This window comes from Tenebrio molitor, chromosome 1, assembly GCF_963966145.1.
Source record: "Tenebrio molitor chromosome 1, icTenMoli1.1, whole genome shotgun sequence".
NCBI classification, from domain to species: Eukaryota; Metazoa; Arthropoda; class Insecta; order Coleoptera; family Tenebrionidae; genus Tenebrio; species Tenebrio molitor.
In genome coordinates, this window is record NC_091046.1 from 41,106,549 (window position 1) to 41,128,041 (window position 21,493).

At 32.4% G+C, this 21,493-nt stretch overlaps 1 protein-coding gene across 2 annotated transcripts in view; it reads right to left on the reverse strand.

The window, feature by feature from the left end:
- Positions 1–806: 806 nt before the first annotated feature.
- LOC138130252 (uncharacterized) overlaps positions 807–21,493 on the reverse strand; it is a 35,534-nt gene continuing 14,847 nt past the window's right edge. The window contains exons 2-3 of one of the 2 annotated variants that reach the window (XR_011159537.1): positions 20,594–20,725; positions 807–20,539 (exon numbers count right to left, since the gene is read on the reverse strand). Coding sequence is in view for 1 of the 2 variants with exons in the window: in XM_069046684.1 (XP_068902785.1) it covers positions 20,668–20,725 (58 nt within the window). In the remaining variant the exon portion in view is untranslated. Of the gene's footprint in view, positions 20,726–21,493 lie in introns of both variants that reach the window. The other variant, XM_069046684.1, reaches the window with a different exon arrangement.

Below are 21,493 nucleotides of genomic sequence, written 5' to 3' on the forward strand. Positions count from 1 at the left end.
TTTTCCCAAAAAAGAAAAAATCTTTTTTTCTTCTTATATGTAGGTACCTCTAGATAGCTTCATTTTGACTGATTTTTTTTTGACTATTTGTAATGAGTACATCAAGGACCCTTTAGGATGACCTAGATTGCTGAGTGTCTTAAAGGCACCTTCATTACGTTTTTTAGAATTTCTTCCCACCATCCAATGTTACTTTTATCTGTTAAATCCAGCGACACCAAATTTTTCTGACGTCCAAACCAAATTATTGTCCAAAATGTTACTTAGGTGACTTTATTTTTCTTCAATAACGGTAGAAATTGGTCTTCCTTCACGTTAAATAAAATTCTCTCAACTTGAAATTGATTGTACCAATTGTAACTAGTTTTTCAGAAGATGCTTCACTGCCAGAGAAGAATGGAGCCTTTAGATGCATTGTTTCAGTGCGAGAAAATGTTTGCTTGTTACCATTCATGACTTATTTAATAAATTAAACCGTCAATCTGCTTCCAGTAAGTAAAACGTGTAGTTTTTATGTTTGTAGGGAATTAATTCATTGTGTGCCTTTTTGGTATTTTTTTTTTAATTGAGCTGCCATCGAGACGACTGCATGGCTCCATAATTGACTTTGTCGTTTACAAAGTGTTTCGATCGGGCACGTAACAAAGAGGAGCGATTGCAAAAGGACAAGTCCACCCAAAAACTGGTTATGGACATATTAATGTGTTTTTAAATTGCAAATAGAGATGAAATCGGGCGATAAGTGGAGAATAATGGGCGAAAGAATGAGTTCAGGGTTCGTATCGGGGTGTAATGAAATTCGTGTCGATGTTTTAAATCATTTTATTATCGCTAGAAGTTTATGTATAAGCTACATTCTAAAACTATAATAGTTGTTCTTTGGTTTGAAACAAAACTCATTACTTTGAATAATTACAAAAATCAATAAATAATACTTAATTGTACATATTTTAATCATTACAACAACTATAGTATCGCTATAAAGCGTTTAAACACCATATTTTTTCTTCTACAAACAAATTTCACAACGTGTTATTTATTGTCTACACTTTTAATACTTTTTAAAAGTAAAATCAATTATATAAAATAATTCTTTACGATATGTTTGTATACATCCTAGAAGATGTTTGTGTCTCACAGATAGTTGTATTTTCATGTCGATCGAACAGAAATCGGACATAATACTGCAACTCGAACAAAATATGCACAGAAAAATATCAACAAAAGCAACGACTCTCCTGAAGTGTTAGGACCTAAGATTACAGCGTTACAGGCTCACTGAAGGAAACTAGTAGAATCGTTACATGGCAAACAATAGCTGCACAGTTTTTAGAAACAATACTCTTCCAATTCCACATAATCAATTTATTAAACTTTAAACATTGGTAAACATTTTCTTTAATTTTAGGTATAACAATTATATAAAAAAGTATGATGAAAATTTGGAGAGGCTACCAATTTCTTTATCTAAATTCCCTTAAGTCTAATTTTCATTTATTTTATAAAATGTTTCGATCAATGACGCTTCAAGATATGCAAAGCATATAATATATATTTTTCTTGTAACTATGAAATTATTTTATGTACAAAAGTCGAAGACTAAATTTTTACATGAATTTGTGTTCTTTGTATAAATATATTGCTAGAATCTAATTCATCTCCTCAATTAAACCGTGACGCGAACATGGAAAAGTTACAGTGAAACTACGTGAAACGATACAAATCAAAAGAATATTGCACGCAAGTGGAACCGTCAAAAGATAACAGGTGGCAACACAAGAACAAACCCATATTCAATGATACATAAAACATACACTTAAATTTATTAACAACATTTACATAACATTACATCAAACATAACATTAGTCCAGACATTTATATACTTTTATATACACAATATAAATACAAGATACAATATTTTTACATTCAGGAACATTTCTTAATAATTGTAATAAGCGTGGAATGTTGTATGTATAGTAAATCCATTACTAAGACGAGTCCAGTTAATGCTAACTAAAACCGCCAACAAATCGCTAAATATCATTTGTCCTATCAATTCACACCAAATCATTGTTTTACCGCGGCCACAATATCAACACAATTATCATAAATTATTCCAACAAAAGGGTGTTAATCACTGTGATCATCATTTTCCGCTTTCAAACCCGCCGCTCTTTTTATCTAGTGCCACCAGCTTGTACGAAATCGCGTGACGAACACATTACGTAACGCAAATTTGTAACTCAAATGTAAATCACATGTAAAACATTCGAACATTATCAATTGCTAATTAGCTAACTGTAAAAATTCGGCTGGGCGCAGTGGCGTAGCAGCCGACCGGTCGGCGCAACTACTGTCAAACAAGAAGCTGTTTTTGGTCGACACCCGTGTCGTGTCAGCAACGTAAAAGGAGCCAATATCGATTCATTTTGGAGATGCGGTTGATATTATTAGTCTGAGTTGTTGAGAAAATGGAGCTTGCGCCACGTAATGGCGTTAGAAGTTGTAATGCAGTTGGAGTAGAGTGCGGTTTCGATAATGCAGAATTGATTAAGTTTGTTGTGGAATAGTGTACGTCATGTCGGATTTGGGAACAAATAAAACGTTTGTTACGATCGGATGTTGTAAAATGATTTATATTTTATAAATAGAAGAGTGTGCAGTAAAGTGGAGGTGCATTTTTATTGCAAGTGTTACGAAATGGCGGTCTCGAGTTTCGTACGAAAGCGGTACAAGGCTAAGATGCGGGTCTTTTTGGTGGTTTTCTGCCAGGCAGATGGTTAAAGAAATAATTATTAGTGGACAAATTGGAAAATTTAGAAGTTTTCACGCATTCTTTATACAGTGTGAAAAGTCGTAAAAGTTTTGGTAATTAAATCGATAATTAGGCAGCTCCATTTTCAATTTGTTTCAACGAGGAAATTTTAAAAGAAGAAAAAAAACCAAGTTTAAAATGCCATTTATCGTATGTTTCCATGACGCTAAGTGATCTTTTAAATACACCTTGACAAGCTGTGACTTTGTGCGCTTTAGTCACGAGGTGAAGTTAGCAACGGGCTTTTTAGGCACGGGCTAAAGTTAGCTTCAGCTATTTTAATCGCAAAAATCATTTGACACTTAAAATCAAGTTAGTTGTCATTTGTCAATTGACGTTTATCAGTTTCGAATTTTATTAAATCAACGTTGAATAAAGCAGTTATTTGTTTAATTTGTTTTGTTTATTTGGTCGTAGAAAAAGTATAGTATGCAACTCGTTTATAAATTCCCTTAGACAGTCGTTTTGTAAAACACTCGTGACTAAAATGGCGTTTATAAACCTTGATACATAATATACTACATATGTATTTTGAAAATTCTCTTTTTATTTAAAAGTTGTAATCTACATGGTGTGGTCCTATTTTAAGTGTTTTGATTATATTCGTTATTAATATTATTAACAGAGAAAATCTTTATTTAGTCTAGGAAATTTAAAAACATATTTTATTTAATGCTATTATTTGTTACAATAAACTGTAGGATGTTTCAGTGTTTGTAGTTTTTGCAAATAATTAAAAAGAGATTTATAATTTATACAAAATTGATTAATAAATCTGTGGCCATCTTTCTTTACATTTTTCTTAATTGATTATTTGGTAAAATGTGCTCCTGGAATTTTAAATTTTTCGTAAAACATAAATAATCCTATATAATAATATCAATAACCTGACTTGACCTGACCTGATTTGTAGTAATACAAACTAGGAAGCAATAAGCAAGTAGATGTCTTGGATTTTCTCATGGGTTATTTTGAAAGTAGTCGACGTTTTCAGTTTTCATTTATAGATTTTTCGCTAGTTTAATGCTCCGCCTTCGCGCAGATATTTCCAAGGTCACAACCCATGAGAGATTCAACATCTCTACCAGCCATTAAAAATGTTTTGGCAACATTTGGATCATTTTATCTTCCCCTAAACTATTTACTTATTTAGATCTTTAGATTTTCTCAGTTCCTAGTTATACATTTGGTTAAAAACTCTCAAAATTAAAACTTTTCAAAATTTATATAAGTACAGTTCCATCATATATGTAATTTCTTTCAAAATTTTATTAAATTTTCATTTTCTGAAGTGCTTCTGCGCCGTCTTACGCTCCAGATGTTAACCCAGTTGAATATAATATATTTTATCTTTGGTAGAATTTAGCGGTATTACAGGCCACATGCGCGCCTGCGACCCCATCTGTGCCTCTTTCGCTCCGCCACTGTCGTCGATTCGGGCGATTTTAATGGGTGCCACTGTCGGGTTGACTAAACCCGCGATAATTATTTCGCTCGGTTTACATTTGCCATAACAGTATATAAATGTTTATACAATTAATGTTCAAACATTTACATTTCCATTTGAGCATAATTCCTTGAAATGCTTTCGGCCTGGTAAAATCGTTAAGCGGCTGTCAAGTCGCGCTCCAGACTGGGAGCCCCATGTTGGGAAAAGCTTTCCGGGCGCAACTGGAGTACGAATTTGGATTAATAGAGCGTCTTGTATGCCGACAATCTAGGCCGCGTATACAGAATTAGTGAAAATAGAGTTCACCGAGTGTTCTGACCTGCTCTCTGTACACGAGCTCCAAAGCAAACGGGTACGGAGAATGCCAGCTGTATGTTCGAACGGAAAGTGCAAAGATATTAATTAAAATGTAGGTTGCGTTTGAATTAATTGAAATTGTTTGTTGGAAGTGATTTCTTTTGCATGGTCGGGGAGATATTTATGCAGTTTTAGAGCGCTTTGTAGTTTTGAAACCGACTTTCGATCCAGACGTGTACGCCATTAGCTTAATCTATTTCACATCGGAGGTTCTTGCGGCGTGGATGCGCGAGGACAGCTTTCGGAGCGCAGCTTTTATGAAACCAAGGATTTTTGCCCAAAATCATTTCCGCTTAATGTCATATTGTTCTCCTGATGTCTTTTTTGCAAAGGCAAAGATGCTTCCTTTGTAACGTTCTACTCTTACCGCTTGGGTACGCTTCATTTCCGACATTTACCAAACCATTTTTTTCCATTTATTATATTTACAATATCGTCTTTTAATAAAATTTTAAATATAAAAAACAACAAAAAGTAATGTTACATACTGTACTCTTTTTTCTGGTAATTTTCTTCCAATGGAAAAAGTCAGAAAACATTATCAAAAATGAAAATTTCCTGATGAATATTATGCAACAATGATAGAATAACAATATTGTCAGAATATAGCCTAAGGGAGTCCGTTTCGGCTCAGGGACGCGAGGGTCGCGGGTTCGATTCCGACCCAGGGCGAAATTAAAAAATTAAAAAAAAGGCTATATTCTGTCTCGTGATTCAGAAGTCACGTTAAGCCATTGGTCCCGGTCTATTGAGTTGGTCATCATGCCCCTCATAGATTTGTAAACCAGTCCTAGACTGTGTAACAATTTTTTTTTTTTTTGACTGGTTGTTAATATCATTACTTTCTTTTTGACGTGACACAAGTTTTAAATACATATCTACAAACGAAAATTCAACTTTTTGAGTCTTTTAGTAGAAGATTTGAGCTTCATAGCAAGAGGTTTCCAAATATTTTGTCGGTTCTCTATTTTTCAACTAACAGACATTTTGAGGTCACATATGACCGGTTCATTAAAAAAATTAAGAAAAATACAAAGAGGGATTAGTTATCTAGAGGTCATTTTCCACCTTGTCATTTATAGAAATACAAAATGTTTTCAAAAATTTCTGATCATTTTTAAATAATTACAGCGAAAAAATGCCTCATATACAGTGCAGACTAAATAGTCCCCCCTGGTTTCACTCTCGTAGTTTCTAAAAAAAAAATGCAATCCGGGAACACGTTTGAGATGAACAGGATGGAGCTCCCTCGGATTATTTTAGGCACGACATTACCTGAAGCAAACATGTCCGAATAGGGGGATTGTTAGATGTGGTCCATTCGAATGGCCATCTTGTTCACTTGATTTAACTCCTCTCGAATTTTTTGGTGATGTTTAAAAGCACATTACCTTTGGAAAATCTTAGGAAAAAAATTATGCGGGTGTGTGACTATTACGCCAAGAAATATTCGAGAGTTGTTGAAGTGATCACATTTCTTTATATTTTTTTGTTTTTTTTTCTAAGTTTGAATAACGATTGTTGTTTACGGTTTTGTCATTACATATTTCTCATTCTTATTCACCCATTAAAATTGCATCTAACTCACTTTCCCAAATGGCATTTTTATTCGAAAATGACTAAAAACGAGCCAAAAAACTTCTTCAGCAAGCTTATGAAATCACATTCAAATGAACGTAACTTCATAGCGACTTCATGAAATTGAAAAATCATCATTAGGAAGACCTTCCAAATAAGACTTTTTGAACTCACTAACTTCAAAATGACATCTCGCAAACACGCAACAGTTAACACCGCGAACGTAGATTTCGCGCACTAGTGCTTCAAAATCATCCAAAAAGCATTGGCCTTTTTGAGCATTCTGAAAATAATTTGACTTGATAATAATAAAATCTGGTTTACAAAACGTCGTTTCTCCAATTTGGATGTTGAAAATTTCTAAAGAATGAAAATAAATCGCTACTAATTCGACTGACACTTGGGCAAGTGCCATCTATTTACTAAATTGGAAACTATTGGAAATATGTAATTTAAAAATTTTAATGTTCGTTTCAAAAAATATTGTACAAACCTCGATGCGCGAAGACGTATTCGGTACATTCGCGCAAATGAAGCACTCGCTCTTTCGTCGCTTGTGCCTCAAATAATGCACAAATAACTATTTTTAAAAATGTATCACGTAACTTCTCGTGCTAATTGAAATTTCAAAAATGCAGATTCAGATGCAATTTTACGTTCAAAAGTAGTAGACATTATGCCATTTCATGCAGTTTTTTTTCTGATGTCTCTAGCTCAGAAGTTAAGAAAAATTTTGCCAATTTGGATTCATTTTTATGAAATTTTAAAATAAAAACACAAGTTTTACATTACTGTTGGCTTTTTAAACCTTTTGAAATAAATAAAACGCCCAAATTTTAAATGACAAGAGGTTTTGATAATCTTAAAGGGATAGTGACTCGACGATTTAGCTGAAATAAAACTTGATTTCGATTTTTAATTCCATTTTTAATTATGCCCAAAGAAAAGGAAATATGTACACAATACGATACCAAGAAACGTGTTTTGGTAGTTTTTAATTTCGATTAACAAACATACATTTTTCAGATTTTTTAGGCACAACATTATACAGGGTGTATCTAAAATACATGTGTTAATTTTAACACGTAGCAGAGCTTGTTAAATGAAACGTTTTTTCTATTTATATTTTTTACGAAAGAGAGTTAAAAATTGATTTTAAATTACCCGTCAAAATGTGTGTGTATGTGTAAGAGGTTTGTCAAAAAAGTTACGTTATTATAGAAAAAATTAAATTTGTATTAAAATTAAAATTTTCAGTTACAAAAAAAAAAAACAAAATAGAGACAGGTTATTCACACAAAACGTTTCGTTTGGTAACAATTGGGGGCAAAACTTTTGCGAATTTTGCAAAATGTTATAGAGAAAAGTTTCATAAATAGGCGAATCCTTCCACTGGTTAAAATTAACACACGTATTTCAGATACACCTGTATACAGTTTAGTTATTATTTAATAAAAGTTCCTTATGTGACATCTTGTGTCATTAGTCCATTACTCAAGAATAGAAATTTTTGAAAATTCTGGATGCATCAAAATAAAATTTTGCTTCTAATATACATATGTATTTTGTTTTTGGAGTTTAGAAACCTTCCGAAATTTTGATTTTTTGAGGGCTTTGGTTAATTACCAAAAAAAAAAAAGCAAAATGTTTCAATAACTGTGAATGAACGTTAATTTTGCCAAAATAAATGTGATACATATTTGCTTTCTCAAAATATTTTACTTTCTGAAAACTAATGACTATAATTATTAACAATTTATTTTCGTTTAATTAAATTTAATTGAGAAAATGAAAAATTTGATACAAACATTAACGTATGTATTTTCAAATTTTTGACTTTTTTGGAGAAATTTCTAAAAATTTTGGTTTAGTCAAATTAAAGTCGATTTTTAATTTGTTTTTATTTATAGAATTTTAAAACTTTAAAAAGATTATTTTGGATAATTTTGTTTTGTTTTTCAACAGAATACAATAAAAACCAATAATAAGGAATAATAAGCAAACACCTCTTTTTTAATATGGGATATATGTACAATGGCCGGCAAAAAAAATTAGCCATCACTTTTGTGTCACATCAAAATCCAAATGGGTAATTAATGCTTTTTTGACACTGACATTTAAATGATGGCTAACTTTTTTTGCCGGCCATTGTAGTAACAAACAAAAAAGATTTTTGATTTTACATGTTTTTTGTTAAGGAATAGAATTTTTTTGGGTTTTTTAAATTGAAATGTTTATCAAAAGTGAAACAAATAAAGAATTTGTTGCTCAAAATATTCAGTTTTTCTAAGAATTTTATTCCAATTAAAAATTATTTATGGGTTATTTATTTACCTTAAAGGGACTAAAGAATTACTGGAAAAGTTCTCAACAGATGTTTCCCAACAATGAGATATTTATTTATGACACTGCAGTTGTAAATCTTGGTCATTTTTCGCTCTTAATGTTAAAATTGGAATAATTCAAAAACTAATCATTTTCTTTTGATGCGAATTTCATAAATATGTTCTTTGAATTAATTGTGAATTATGAGCGTGCACGATTTTTTTTTTATTTTGGTCAAAAATTTTTTTTAAATTTTATGGCTCTGAATGAAGTGATACGGGAAAATTGATTGCACACGTTTGAAGCCTTACATGAAGGGAATGTAACCCTAAAGTTTCGTAATTTTTACAAATTTTTTAATAGGGTACATATTAGATTAAACAACTGTTGCCCCAAAGTCAACTCTAAATGTATGGATGACAATTTTCGGTCTATTATTTTGGGTTAAACAGTTCTAATTTGGAACGAATGTATTTCTTTGAAGCGTGATCAACTCTTATTTAATGAAAACAAATTGCTTAAATCAAGAATAAAATGCCTAATCTATTAAATAATAATCTAAATTAATTTTGATTAATATGTGGGTTTATCCATTCATGCTAAACAACGTATTTTTATCACGTTTTGTTCAATTATAGAAAAATTATCTTTGTGATTATGAAATTGACACATTTACAAGTTTCTATTTCACCACGTAAAAATCTCTAAAAATGGAAATAACAAGGAAGTTTTTATCATAAACATACATTTACCAGTGTTATTTATTTTCTAAAAAGTGTATCACCGCCATGAAAATATATTAAATTTTAAATTAACAAGTCAAAAATTTAAGCGGTCATAACAAAGCTGAAGAGAAATCATCTCCCGAAGAACAAACAGCAATAAAACCAACAGCAGTACTTGTGAAATTGGTTGTTTCAGTATTGTCAACACAGACTCCAAAGCAACAACGCCAACAAATCTGCACTCCTGCTCGGCTTTATTACAGGCTAGCCCACAAAAACAGTATCGAATTAAAGCGTAATGAGAGTGTTGTTTTTGAAAGCAATCGGTCTACAGGTGTGTCTTGTGACTGGCGGCGATTGGTAACTCGAAACCTCGACTATTTCCAGAAGTCTCGGGATAAAAACAGCGGAACCGACCAGGCTTCCGTTCCTCTCGATTTACGTAAACTCGGCAGCAGTTCGTCCTCATTGACCAGCATTCAATTAACTGCAAGTGGCGATCGTTTCTTTTTGTTCGTTATTGTAATGAGAACAATACCTGCCCCGGAGTTTCTTTTTTACGAGGTTATTGACTGGCGTAACACGTCAGGTGTCAAATTGTGAATTGTTCCATTTGTTCGAAGCGATTTCGTGTGGTTGTCGAGACGTTGCTGTTCAATTCACCACAATCACGTAAATTAGGCAGCGGCGCGTGTTAATCACCCGTCTTGGGTTCCTCCGGGTGGAATCCCTGCTTCCTGCCGACGCTAATTAATTACGATCGAAGCATAAATAAATCGCCGATGGGTCTTTGCAAAAATCGTATTTCAGGTGTTGTCGATTGCTCTTTTGTGATTTACTTCGCGTGCAAATCGCGATTTGGGGACGCGGGTTGTGGGTGGTTGTCATGGGCCAGAATAATTATTACAAAGACTTACGCAGACTTATTTCCGTCCGTAATCCTATTAAATTTGATTGAATTAGGCGAGAGCGGATCAAAATCACGCAAGAGGTTCCATTATTCGGGTTATAAAATTTTGATGAAATGTATATTTATCGGTCGTGTTGCGCAACGCAAATTGTGGAGCAGCTTGGGGCGTTTTATTAGAAAAAAATCGCCCAGATTGCCGATCTGATTATGAAAACGAAGTATGTAAAAGTAATCAAAGTGAGCGAGAGAAGGTTCGATTTCGAACGGTGCCAATCTCATTTTTGCTTCGATTTAAACGATTTTGTAAACAATCTGAATCACCAGGAACGCTACAGATAAAATGATAAAAGTTGAGGAGAAGCAATTTTGCTTGAAGAAAATTAAGATATTTTATTCATTTTTCGAGATGAGGCTCCAATTTATCTGAAATTGCTTCTGAATTATTAACAACGTTCGCAGTGCGACAATTCCTTTTTTTTTTTCTTTTAATTAACAAAACAAGAAAGTCGATTTTGTATTTTATTCTTCAATTAACCGCTATTGTCTCAGATCTTAATTATCCTTCTTGGGAGCTAACAAGGTGGTTGTTAGTGAAGAAATTATCTTTCATTAATTATAAAGTTGGACGTGCAAAACAAGCGACTGCAAGGGCTGAGGGTGTAACGAAATTTTCAGTTGCTCTGTAATTTGGAGATAAGTATAATTTTGACTTAACAAAACAACTTGGAGCCGTTAATTGCTGAAAAATCTGAGCAACAATCAAAGTGTAGTGAAACAAGCTGAAATTCCAAAAATTGGAATTTTTCAATCATTTAAATATGTTTAATTCGAGTGAAAGTGATGTGTCTATGATGAAACAATATCCTTATATTTTCTAATTAATTTCTATTGAGAAAGTGGACTGTAATTAATAGGTACAATTGGTTCCCGTTCAGTTTAATTATTTTATTGTTTTTAAAACTGGTAGTTTTTAAACGTACCTGGTTTCGTTTTTGTAAACGCCTGTAGTGATCAAAAATTTTAGTAAAAGCCAATAGTAAATTTTTTATGCCATAATACCGAAATTAAATGCTTTTCAATAAAAACAAATGTAAAGAGCAGAATGGGAAATTTAATTTAATGCAAAATTAATAAAAATTAAATTTACTGTGAAAACAACTGAGTAAATAGAATAATCACGTAGACAAGAAAATTATTTTAGTAATTTCATTTCCTTGCAAGCACAAAGCAAAATTAATTTGAAACATTTTTAAAAATTAATTAATCAACAATGGTTAATTCTTATTATTTGATTAATTATGTACCTAATTCAAATTAATTTCATTTAATTCAACTCGTAAAATAACAAGCAAATAAAATATGTAATTGCTTCGACAAGAAAGTTATTTTTGTAATCTCATTTTTTTCGAAATTAAGACGATAGAATTAATTTAAAAGATTTTTTTTAAATTAGCCTATATTACATAATTTTCTTCAGTAAAAGTTTTGTCTTAAAAAGGAAAAAAAGTCGATTAAACACCTGAACGTTATAGATGTGGATTGGGGACTTGTCGTTAAGTTGGCACTACTAGGAAAAGTAACTAGGCGCGCTTACAAGGTACATTATTTGGAATTTATGACAGATTTCTCACTAACGTTTTAAGCGACCTTGAGTTTGACAATCCACATCTAAAACGTTTTTACTATAGTCTGTTTATTTTTTTATTTAACAATGGCTGATTTTAAGTAATTAATTAATTCCATTTAATTTCGTTTAATTCTAAAAATTAAAAATACTGCCAACAAAATCTAAACAAATAAAATAATCACTTTGATAAGAAAGTTATGTTTCTAATTTTATTTGTTTACAGATTAAGATTTGATTAATTTTACGGTAGGTATTAAAAAAAAATGTGTGGAAAGTTTTATGTTTTAACGTGTAGAAAAAATGTCAATTAAATAACACAAATATTTAAAAAGTCTCTGATTTTATTTAGCAGATTGAATTAAATTAAACATTTTTTTTAATTCAACAATTTGAATCACCACATAAGATATCAAGTGTCAGTAGTCAACAGGAAGTATTACCTATCAGTTATTTAAATTATCCGATAATATTGTCCTCATTTTTTTTTATAAGGATTCCTTCACACGTATGTCACTAGCCCCAAACCTTACCAAAACTAACGTGGCACTAATTCTTTGACAGATTTTGATAAATGCATCGCATAATAATAGTGTTCTTCAATTTTATCTGGCCAAAGTAGTCTTACAACACATCCTTGCCGGATGCTATTACTGAGAACATGGTAACAAATCATGATTTATCAAAATTCAGTTTTGAAACTATCGATCGTTACAATCACTTTTTTCCACGTCTCGATCTTGTCGCTGTCAAGCTCTTATTTTACAGCAACGAATATGTCATTTGCAATTTATCATAATTAACAGTTACGTTGGCCCACTTAAATTTGGCAATTTCCACGCAAGCATGCGAGGAACAAGAAAAAACTATCGTCTGGACGTGTCACCGACACCTGGAACATTTTAAATTTACTGGTCTAACACTTCTTGTACACCGAAAAGGAGAATACATTTCTTTGGTCACGCTAATGAGTTGCCAGTTGACACCAGACTTGAGTCGTTTCTGGACAACTTTATCCACCGACTGAACCACCCCTTACGTGCAACGCCTGGAGTTTCCTTCTCGCGATTACTCCTGATCATATCACGGCAATTATGATTATTACTATTACCGGCGAGCTTGATGAATTCAATTTGATTGAATAATGAATTACCGCCGCCAACAATAATTTCCCATTTTTGATTTGCACAGGTGCGTGCAAGTAACAATCGTTGTTGTTGTGATGCCAAATTTCGCCGATTTCCATAATTTGATAAGGCCGACCATACACCGTTCATGTCGTAATCAATTCACCAAGGCCGGCTGATTCGTGTTCGTCTACCGCACAAAGACGTTTTTACCACCGATTTCATCGACGTCACTCGTGTCACGCTCTTGATCGCCGATTTTTCCCCAAAACGTTCTCTAGGGCGGACTCGTAAAAAAGGCGTAAATCACGGAGATAAGCCAGTTCTGGGAGGTGCTCGGATTTTTTTTTATTTTTCCTTCTCAAACTATTTTTAGACAACCTAGATTTCCACAGAAAAATTTTAGTAGACACTAATTATAGATTGCCCGAACTAAAGCTTTTTTCATTTTGTCTTGGAAGTTTCCCAAAATTGTTCTTGCAGGCGTTTCGTCGTATGGTTTAATATTTTTTCACGGTTTCAAGTGTCTGGGCTGGCCTAATGAACAAAACACAATGCCTCATATTTCTTTCTCTTTAACCAGAGACAAACACTTTTAAATTTATCGTCTCTGTTTATCATATGTTTTTTCATTGTTCCCGCTTTCTCTCGATGAATATTTCACATTGATGGACTGAGCAGGGAGAGGTAGCTTTCTAAATGCAACTAATGTACATATATGCCATATTTTTTACTTTTCAATTAAAAATATTTCGATTTCGCTCTATCTATTTACCCTCTGGTGACTTGAACACGCCCAGTAAGTGGAGAACCCATTTGGAAATGTTGTTTTGCCAGAATTAAATATCATACCCGTTCTCTTTATTTTAAAGAAGAAATCATTTTATTAAATGAAATTTATGTTTCCATGATCATTGGATTTTAGTGATTTTTGCTCACTGAAAATAGTTAGCAAAGATGGCAATTGAATCACTAGTGAGGAAATAATATTTTCTCACTAGTGAGCAAAGTGAATGTTTTGCGAGTTTGTCAATAGAGGGCGCCAAATATATTGTACTGAAAGTTTTTTAAATCTGTTTTTAAAATACTTTCTGATTAATAATTAAAGCTTGTCTTATTTTTGACTTATTTAAATTTTTATCCTGTTATTTAGATTTCTTCAGTACTCGTGATTAAATGCACTACTTTGCTCACTTGTATTGAAAATAGCTATTATACTCGTTGAGAACCAAATCTTAAAACTTAAGAACGGAACAAAGGAATAGATCAAAAATGTTGTCAAAATGCTTCGACTGTTGTTACTAAAATATTTTAAACTTATTTTTACTCGATTTGATTTCAAAATATGTAAAAGTAATCGTCAAATTTACATTACGTCAAATCTTCCAGTTTCTTTTATGTTTAATTTGAAAATTTAAAATTTTGGGAATTGTTTGTTCTAAAATTGAGAGAAATAAATGAGCCGAAACAGTTCATCCGGTCTATTGTTGATGGCATAATGATAATGCAAATTATTATTTTCATTATTGCTGTCGTTACATAAACTAACAAAGTTACCTCCATAAAACTCATTTTGTCATCAACAGAAAAATCATTATACAGAGTGTCCCAAAAGTCCCGCCTTTCCTTGAAGGTACGTCATTTAGAAAAAAAAAATGTAATATCTACTTCTACGGTGACTCCTGAAATGCTTGAGCCCCAAATGGGCAAAACTTTGAAAATTTATTTAAATGAAATAAATTTTGTTGCAGTGTTTGGTTGTTGTGTTACCTCTCAAGCTCATCAAAATGGTTGCCTAGCTATTCAATAATACAATGCTATTACGTATTTCTAAGTAGAGGTAAATCTCAGGTTACAGCGTTGCCTTTTTTATATTTTAAAATTGCGTATATTTCCTAAATGGAGCGTTAGGATTTTTTTTAAATATTTTTTCAGCACTCTACTACATCCCTACCTTCAAGGAAAGGCGGTACTTTTGGGACACTCTGTATAGCTACAATAAAAATTAAATCAGACATGTTTTGATGTATTACTATTCATTGATTTAGTTAAATCTGGAATAATTTTAATAAGAAGCAAATTTTCGAATAATAGTACCTATTATGTTATGAGGAGCAAAAATGAAGTTTTTTGTGCTTCTCGATTAAATCTTATTTAATCGCTTCAGCTTTCAATATGTCAGATTCAGAAACGAATTTGTTAAAAGTTGACTGTGCAGTACATTTTGTTTTAAAAATTTCAAAAATCCAAATTACCCTTGTGGTGTGACCAAATAATTTCAATAGATCTAAGGTCGGGTGGTCCAGGACTGACAATACTTTAGAATAGACAGATGTCGAACATAATGAGACAATAAAATTTAATAGAAACATCAAAGTTTTTAGCGATCAATAAAATACTAAATTATTCAATGAATGAATCGCTTACTCGGTCACGTAACCTAGAATTTTCTCACAATTCGTTCCTTGTTCTCTTAACTAATCTATCGTAGCGTGTGCTGCCAACGTAAGTAACTCACATGCCAGGAAACATTGATCATAAAGTTGACTTTATTTTGATATTAATAAAAATATCGACGTTTCATCCGTTTCCAAAAGTTAACACAAAATTGATGTCACTTCCTGAACATTTCGTATTATTACTTATATTTTTATAAATAAATTAACCGAACGCTTCTTGCATCATGAATTCAACACAAAAAGAAAAATAAATTTGACATTTCATTTTTTCCTGAAGCAGCAGTCGTAAATAAATCATCGTGATGTACGTTATCCTTCACGATTTTACGATCGAAACCCAAGGGACGCTCTAAACTGCTAATGTAAATTGAAATCTGGTTATTTATATTTATAGACTCTGGCACTACCAAAATATGCAATCCTACAGTGAAATAAAAAAGAAAATATTTATGGCAAATTTTTGTCATCTTCCGCGTCAACAACAAATGAGAGAGTAGAAGTTTCAAATTCCATAAAAATGTTGCCTAGCTCTTTCAACTTTTTAAGTCTGTTTCTTTTCTGAGAGTTGTTGGATCTTGTTGAAACCGTCTTAATTATTTTTTAATGCGAAGCACGTGTTGGGATTTTTCGTGAATTTCCAGTTTTAATTTCTTCACGTTGAAGGCAAAGATTGCATTTAAGTCCGTTAGCCTCTCATTTTATAAAAGTTGCGTTAGCTCCTGGTTCTGCGAAACTCACCGCAATAACAATTTTTAATGAGGCGTACACGTTTCCGTGACGTAGTCTAGTTACACCGTGGAATGGCGTTAATTTAATATTTACAATAAAATGAGTTATGCGAATCTTGGGTAAGACCAGAAGTAGTAGCACAAATATAATAAATAATTCCGTGCGTAATATTTGAACAAAAGTCCAATAAAGTGTGCGGGGTGAAGTAAGAACAAACGGGTCGGATGCCATTTGTTTTGATGGCAAAGCGTGAAATAAACCGGGTCCTGCAATCGGGAGGGAATCCCCAAGTGCTCCATTGACACCCTGAACCCTCCAAACTGGAGCAAACAGCGAAACCACAACAATTCGGAATTTTCGCGGTGAATAAGGACGGCCTCATTAAAACATTTATCGAACCCCTGAACGCACTTTCCTGAAACGAAACAGTGTTTCAGTCGGGGAGACATCGACCGAGTAAAATCAATACCGCAGCCGTGCAGAGTTTCAAACGGATGGAAGCTAGCAGGGTCATGAGTTCACCTCGACTGAAAGCGGAGGTTCTAAATTTAAACGGCCGTTGGCTGCTTGCTTGCATTGGATTTACTGCTTGCTTCCCTTTATGCACAAAAACCAACTATTTCAAATGCTAATTTGTTATTAACACTTCACTAGATGTTTGCTTTGGAAACGCCGTTGTCTTCACGACTGCTTAGCAGGAAGTCGACACTAATTGAAAAGGTACATTCAGTGGGCGGCGAGGCTCTCCCGAGGCCAGGCGGCTTTCAGATTTTTATTTTTCACCAAAGAGGATTGATTTTGGGCGAGAAACAAAATGTACATCTTCACATTGACCCAAATGTTTCTTACGTTTAGTAATTTTTTGTCGAGAGTGCTTTGTAGTCTCCAAAAATCAAATTAGTATCTTTCTCTAAAAGTGTCTTTGAAAAAAATGAAAATGTTATGTTACATCGGAAATGACAGCAACTTTGAATGCTGGAATGAGATAACAGATGTAGCACTCGTCAAATGGGAGAACGATTGCTATAAATATGAAAAGCAGTTCAGGCTTGAAATAATAATATTTTGTGTTTATCGATCTCCAATTGAAAACAAACAATTCTGTCTTGTACAGACTACACTTTTCAACAATCCTTTGAAAATCGGAGTTAAACCACTGAGTTTTGTAAACACAATCAGACATGAACATCATTCCACTAAATCAAAAATTTGTAAAAACTGGAAAAAATGTCTGAATCATTGGGTACAAAGATACAAAAAATCAACTTTCTTTATCTTTCATATAATTATTACCAGGGTATCTATAAATGATTGTCGGGTCAAGCCAGCTGTAGAAAAAAATATTATTGTGCCGCCTTCTTGAAACAGATGCCCAATTTAAATTTATTATTAACTGTCACTTCTGACCTTAATGGCGTTTTATTCGCGCTTTTCAATCCAGTTTTTGTTCCTTATACGGTTGGCTTAAAAAAAAACGGGAACTGTCAGAAAAAGCTCTGTCAGATTTTATTAAATTTTTATAGTTTGAAACGGCCTTTTAGAATTTAGGTTAAAAAACTGCACTTATGTGTCAGAAATACCACTGTCAAACAGACACAAATTGACATAAATTGACAAATTAAATTTCCAATTCACATTAGGTCAAAATTTCATTTCCCGTTTTTTTTTGAAGCCAACTGTACATATTCGTTTTATCACAGTTAATTAAAACAAAAAATCTGTATTTTTCAATACAAATTGCAAAAACGTCCGATTTTAGAGCTAAACAAAATTTATGAAGATAGGATTTAGCCAACAACCTAACCTAAAAATATGACATGTAGAATTTGATGAATTTATTCTACATATCTATAAAGCGGTACATTCAAAATTTGAAGTTGAAATCCTTGTTTTACATTTTCTTTATTGTTTATTAAGAATATACCAATTTTAAAACACTTTTATCCAAATTAAAAAAGCATTATTTCAATCACGTAAATTAGTAGATAATTAGGTATATCTACATACTTTAAAGGGAAAAAATGTTTCTTAAATGGTTACATGACGTTTTAAATAATTAAACAACTTGCTACCAGGGTATAGTTGTTCCATTACCTATACACTTTTTCTACATAGTATAGCAAAAAAAAAACAAACAAAAAAATACTTAGGATTTTGTGACTAATGTTTCTTGATCCTTGAATATATTTTTGAAGAACATAAAAACAACACTGTAAATAATAATAATTGCAGAACAAATTACTGTTTATTTATGCTGGATGTACAATCTACTTGTCTGCTGTTACATGAAGAGCACAAAAAACAAGTTTTTCTCAATTATGAAACGTTTTCAAGGTTAAATAATTTAGTAGGTACTTGTTAGTTATTACATATTAAAAATATGATTTTTTAGGCATTTTATTAATTAATAATAATCAAACTAAACTTTGGAATTGACGAATATAAAAATGTCACTACAAAAATGAATATTTCGCTACAAATTATTTCAGTAAGTTAAAAATAGAAGAATTCATGTGTCACTTCCATTAAGAAAAAAATATATGTTTCGTATTTTTAAAGTCTCATTAGTATGTTTTGCAATTATGTACAATTGATAAATTCACTTTCGCTTTTCATATGCCAGATTCAGAAACGAATTTGTTAAAATTTGAGTTAGGAATTTCAAATGATTTAGCTAGTTTACTTTATCTGCCGCTCGTCAGCGGAGATAATAACTTTATCTACCGCTCGTCAGCTCGTTAGATGTGCCATGACAATGAAGTGATACTTGAGCATTATCAATGCAGCTGTATAATGTCATTTTTTACTGACGTTTTAAGCAAAAATTTTTTTACATTTTTAAAAGTCAAATTCCAAATGTTTAAATGAAAAAAAACGCAATAATTTACATTCTCTGACGTTATTGTTATTACTGCCATGAATCAGACCATAATTAATATCTTCTGATCTCATATGTCAACAGCAAAAAACCAGAGATCGGCAAAAAATATTTAAAACAGCATAATTGTCTTGTTATTTCCATTAATGTCATAATATTATTACCGATTGTAATTTGTTGAAAAAAATTAACTAAATGAGAAGATTACTTACTGCGGATATAATTACACCAATTACTGCAGTAATAATACGCGTAGGTTAAACTAGGATTAAATCGGCACTTAATAATGTTGATTTTATTTGTCCTTGTTCCGGTGCTCTGACCGCTAAAAATTTTACATTTAAAATGAATTTCTCCTCTCGATCATTTATTACAAACGTCACAATTACTGTTAGATATAATAAACGACTAGAAAAGAGAAATGCATTTTCCATAGATCATTGTTACGACCGTCGAACAACTGTTTACCAAAAAGAGATTTACAAGAAAGATCTGCAACTTCCGAAATAATTTAAAAAAAAATGTTAGCGTACGATTCGAAGAAAAGTACTGAGTATTTCAGAGAAACAGAAAATTATCGCTTGCACTAACCGCAACGAATTTTATAGACAATTGTTTTGAAACAATGGATAAACGTACAATTAATTGCAAACAGTATTGAGCAAATTAACAAAAACTCAATAGAAAAATAATGATTCTGCTTAAGTAGATTCGTTTAAACGGAATGGCAATCCGCGAAGCTTCAAATTAATTAACCCGAACACGATATTTTAATTTTAATCAGCGTCATCAGATAAGCGCCGAGCTATAAATGTAAATGCATGTTCGCGTGTAAATTTTTTTAGTTGTACACGAACATTCAGATTAATTTGGAGCGAAAACGAGTTGAGCTGAAAGACCGAATTCTGAAAGGAAAACGCACCAAAGGACGAGTTTATCGGTGTCGGTGTTTCGAATTAAAGTCGGCGACAATATTACCAAGATAAATTTGAAAGTAATGTGTATTTATGCAAAATCCGCGAGCCTCCTGTTTGACTGTTTTATAAATAGCCGTGACCTCTGCTACCGCCACTGTTGAAAGAATTTAAGATTGTTGCAACGATTCCACGGGCTTATCAAGGATGTGGGTAGTTCACTTGGGGCATGAACTAATTACATGGAATAATTCTAAAACGCTCCATAATCAATTGAAGGATCACATGCGGGCGGCCATTGTCGTTCCAAAAATATTAATAAATTCCGTCCCAGAAGCAAGATCGGATTTTCTCGGAGTTAGATCCCATCAAACGTCCATTTTGGACCCAATTGACATTAATAAATTTCGAAAGCATAATCAAAGCATTGATTTTTAATAGAGGGAGCACCCTTTTATTGATGCATTTAAAATGGAAATTACGTTCCAAAATTGTATGTAAATGTCATCTAACGAAATTACAAATTCTAATCGTCATCGGGATGAATTATTAATCGAGCGTGCGTTGATTTAGGTGTGAATTCGGTGTGGTTCTTATTGTTTTTTGCGTTTAGCGATTTGTCAGTTCACATAAGTCGTACAAGAATATCTGAAGAAAATGAAGTGAAACAAACTCTATTTGGAAAAATAGTCAAAGTCGAACCCTGTGAAGGCAGCATCGTTATTGACGCTTTGGTACGAGGATGACCTCCATGTTGGTGGAGGTTGAAGCCGATGTTATTCTCCCGTCGCTGTCACCGTCGTCCAATTCCAAGGGCTGTGGTAGCCTTTCTGGCTGCAAAAGGAAAAATCGTCAATTAGAAAAATCCCGCTTTCACCAAGACAAAATTTGAAAAAGAGCGTGTTTCAAGATTCCTTGTAATAAAAAACAATAACTATTTAGTAAAATATTTCTCATTTATTCAGTCTACATATACAGGGTGATTCATATAGTTTCATAAATATTTTAACCAGTGCCAGATTCCGGTCTCAAAAGACTCTTGACAATAAAATTTTGAGTATACATCAAAAATTAGCAAAAATTACCATATCGGTTTTTTCACTATTAGTAAATGTAATTCTTCTGTAAATTATTCCATTTTACGTCCAATGTATAACAAATGTAACGAATGTCATAATAGAAGCAAACAATTGTTGCTATAGAGAAAATATTGGTATGTATTATAAAGTTCGCTTAGTTTCATTTTGACAACAATGCCTGACAGTTTGTTTCAACGTAAAATAGTGGTGGTAGTACACTCTTGAACATGCTTTACCTTCAACAATTTTAACCTTAGAACCTAGACATTTTTGTAAGAATGTCTAGGAGTTGGAATCTACCACCAGTTAAAGTTTGTATGATACTATATGAATCACCCTGTATGTGGACCATCTACTTTTTCAAAATTTTTTAGCATGTCTGAAGAAGTGTTTTTGTTGCTACACTTGTGTCTCCATTTACTTTTACTCTTTTATACTCATGTACCATAGTTAATTATTGCTAATCTAGGAAGGTTAATAAATTATGTATTATTATTTATTTATTTATTTATTTATTTATTAA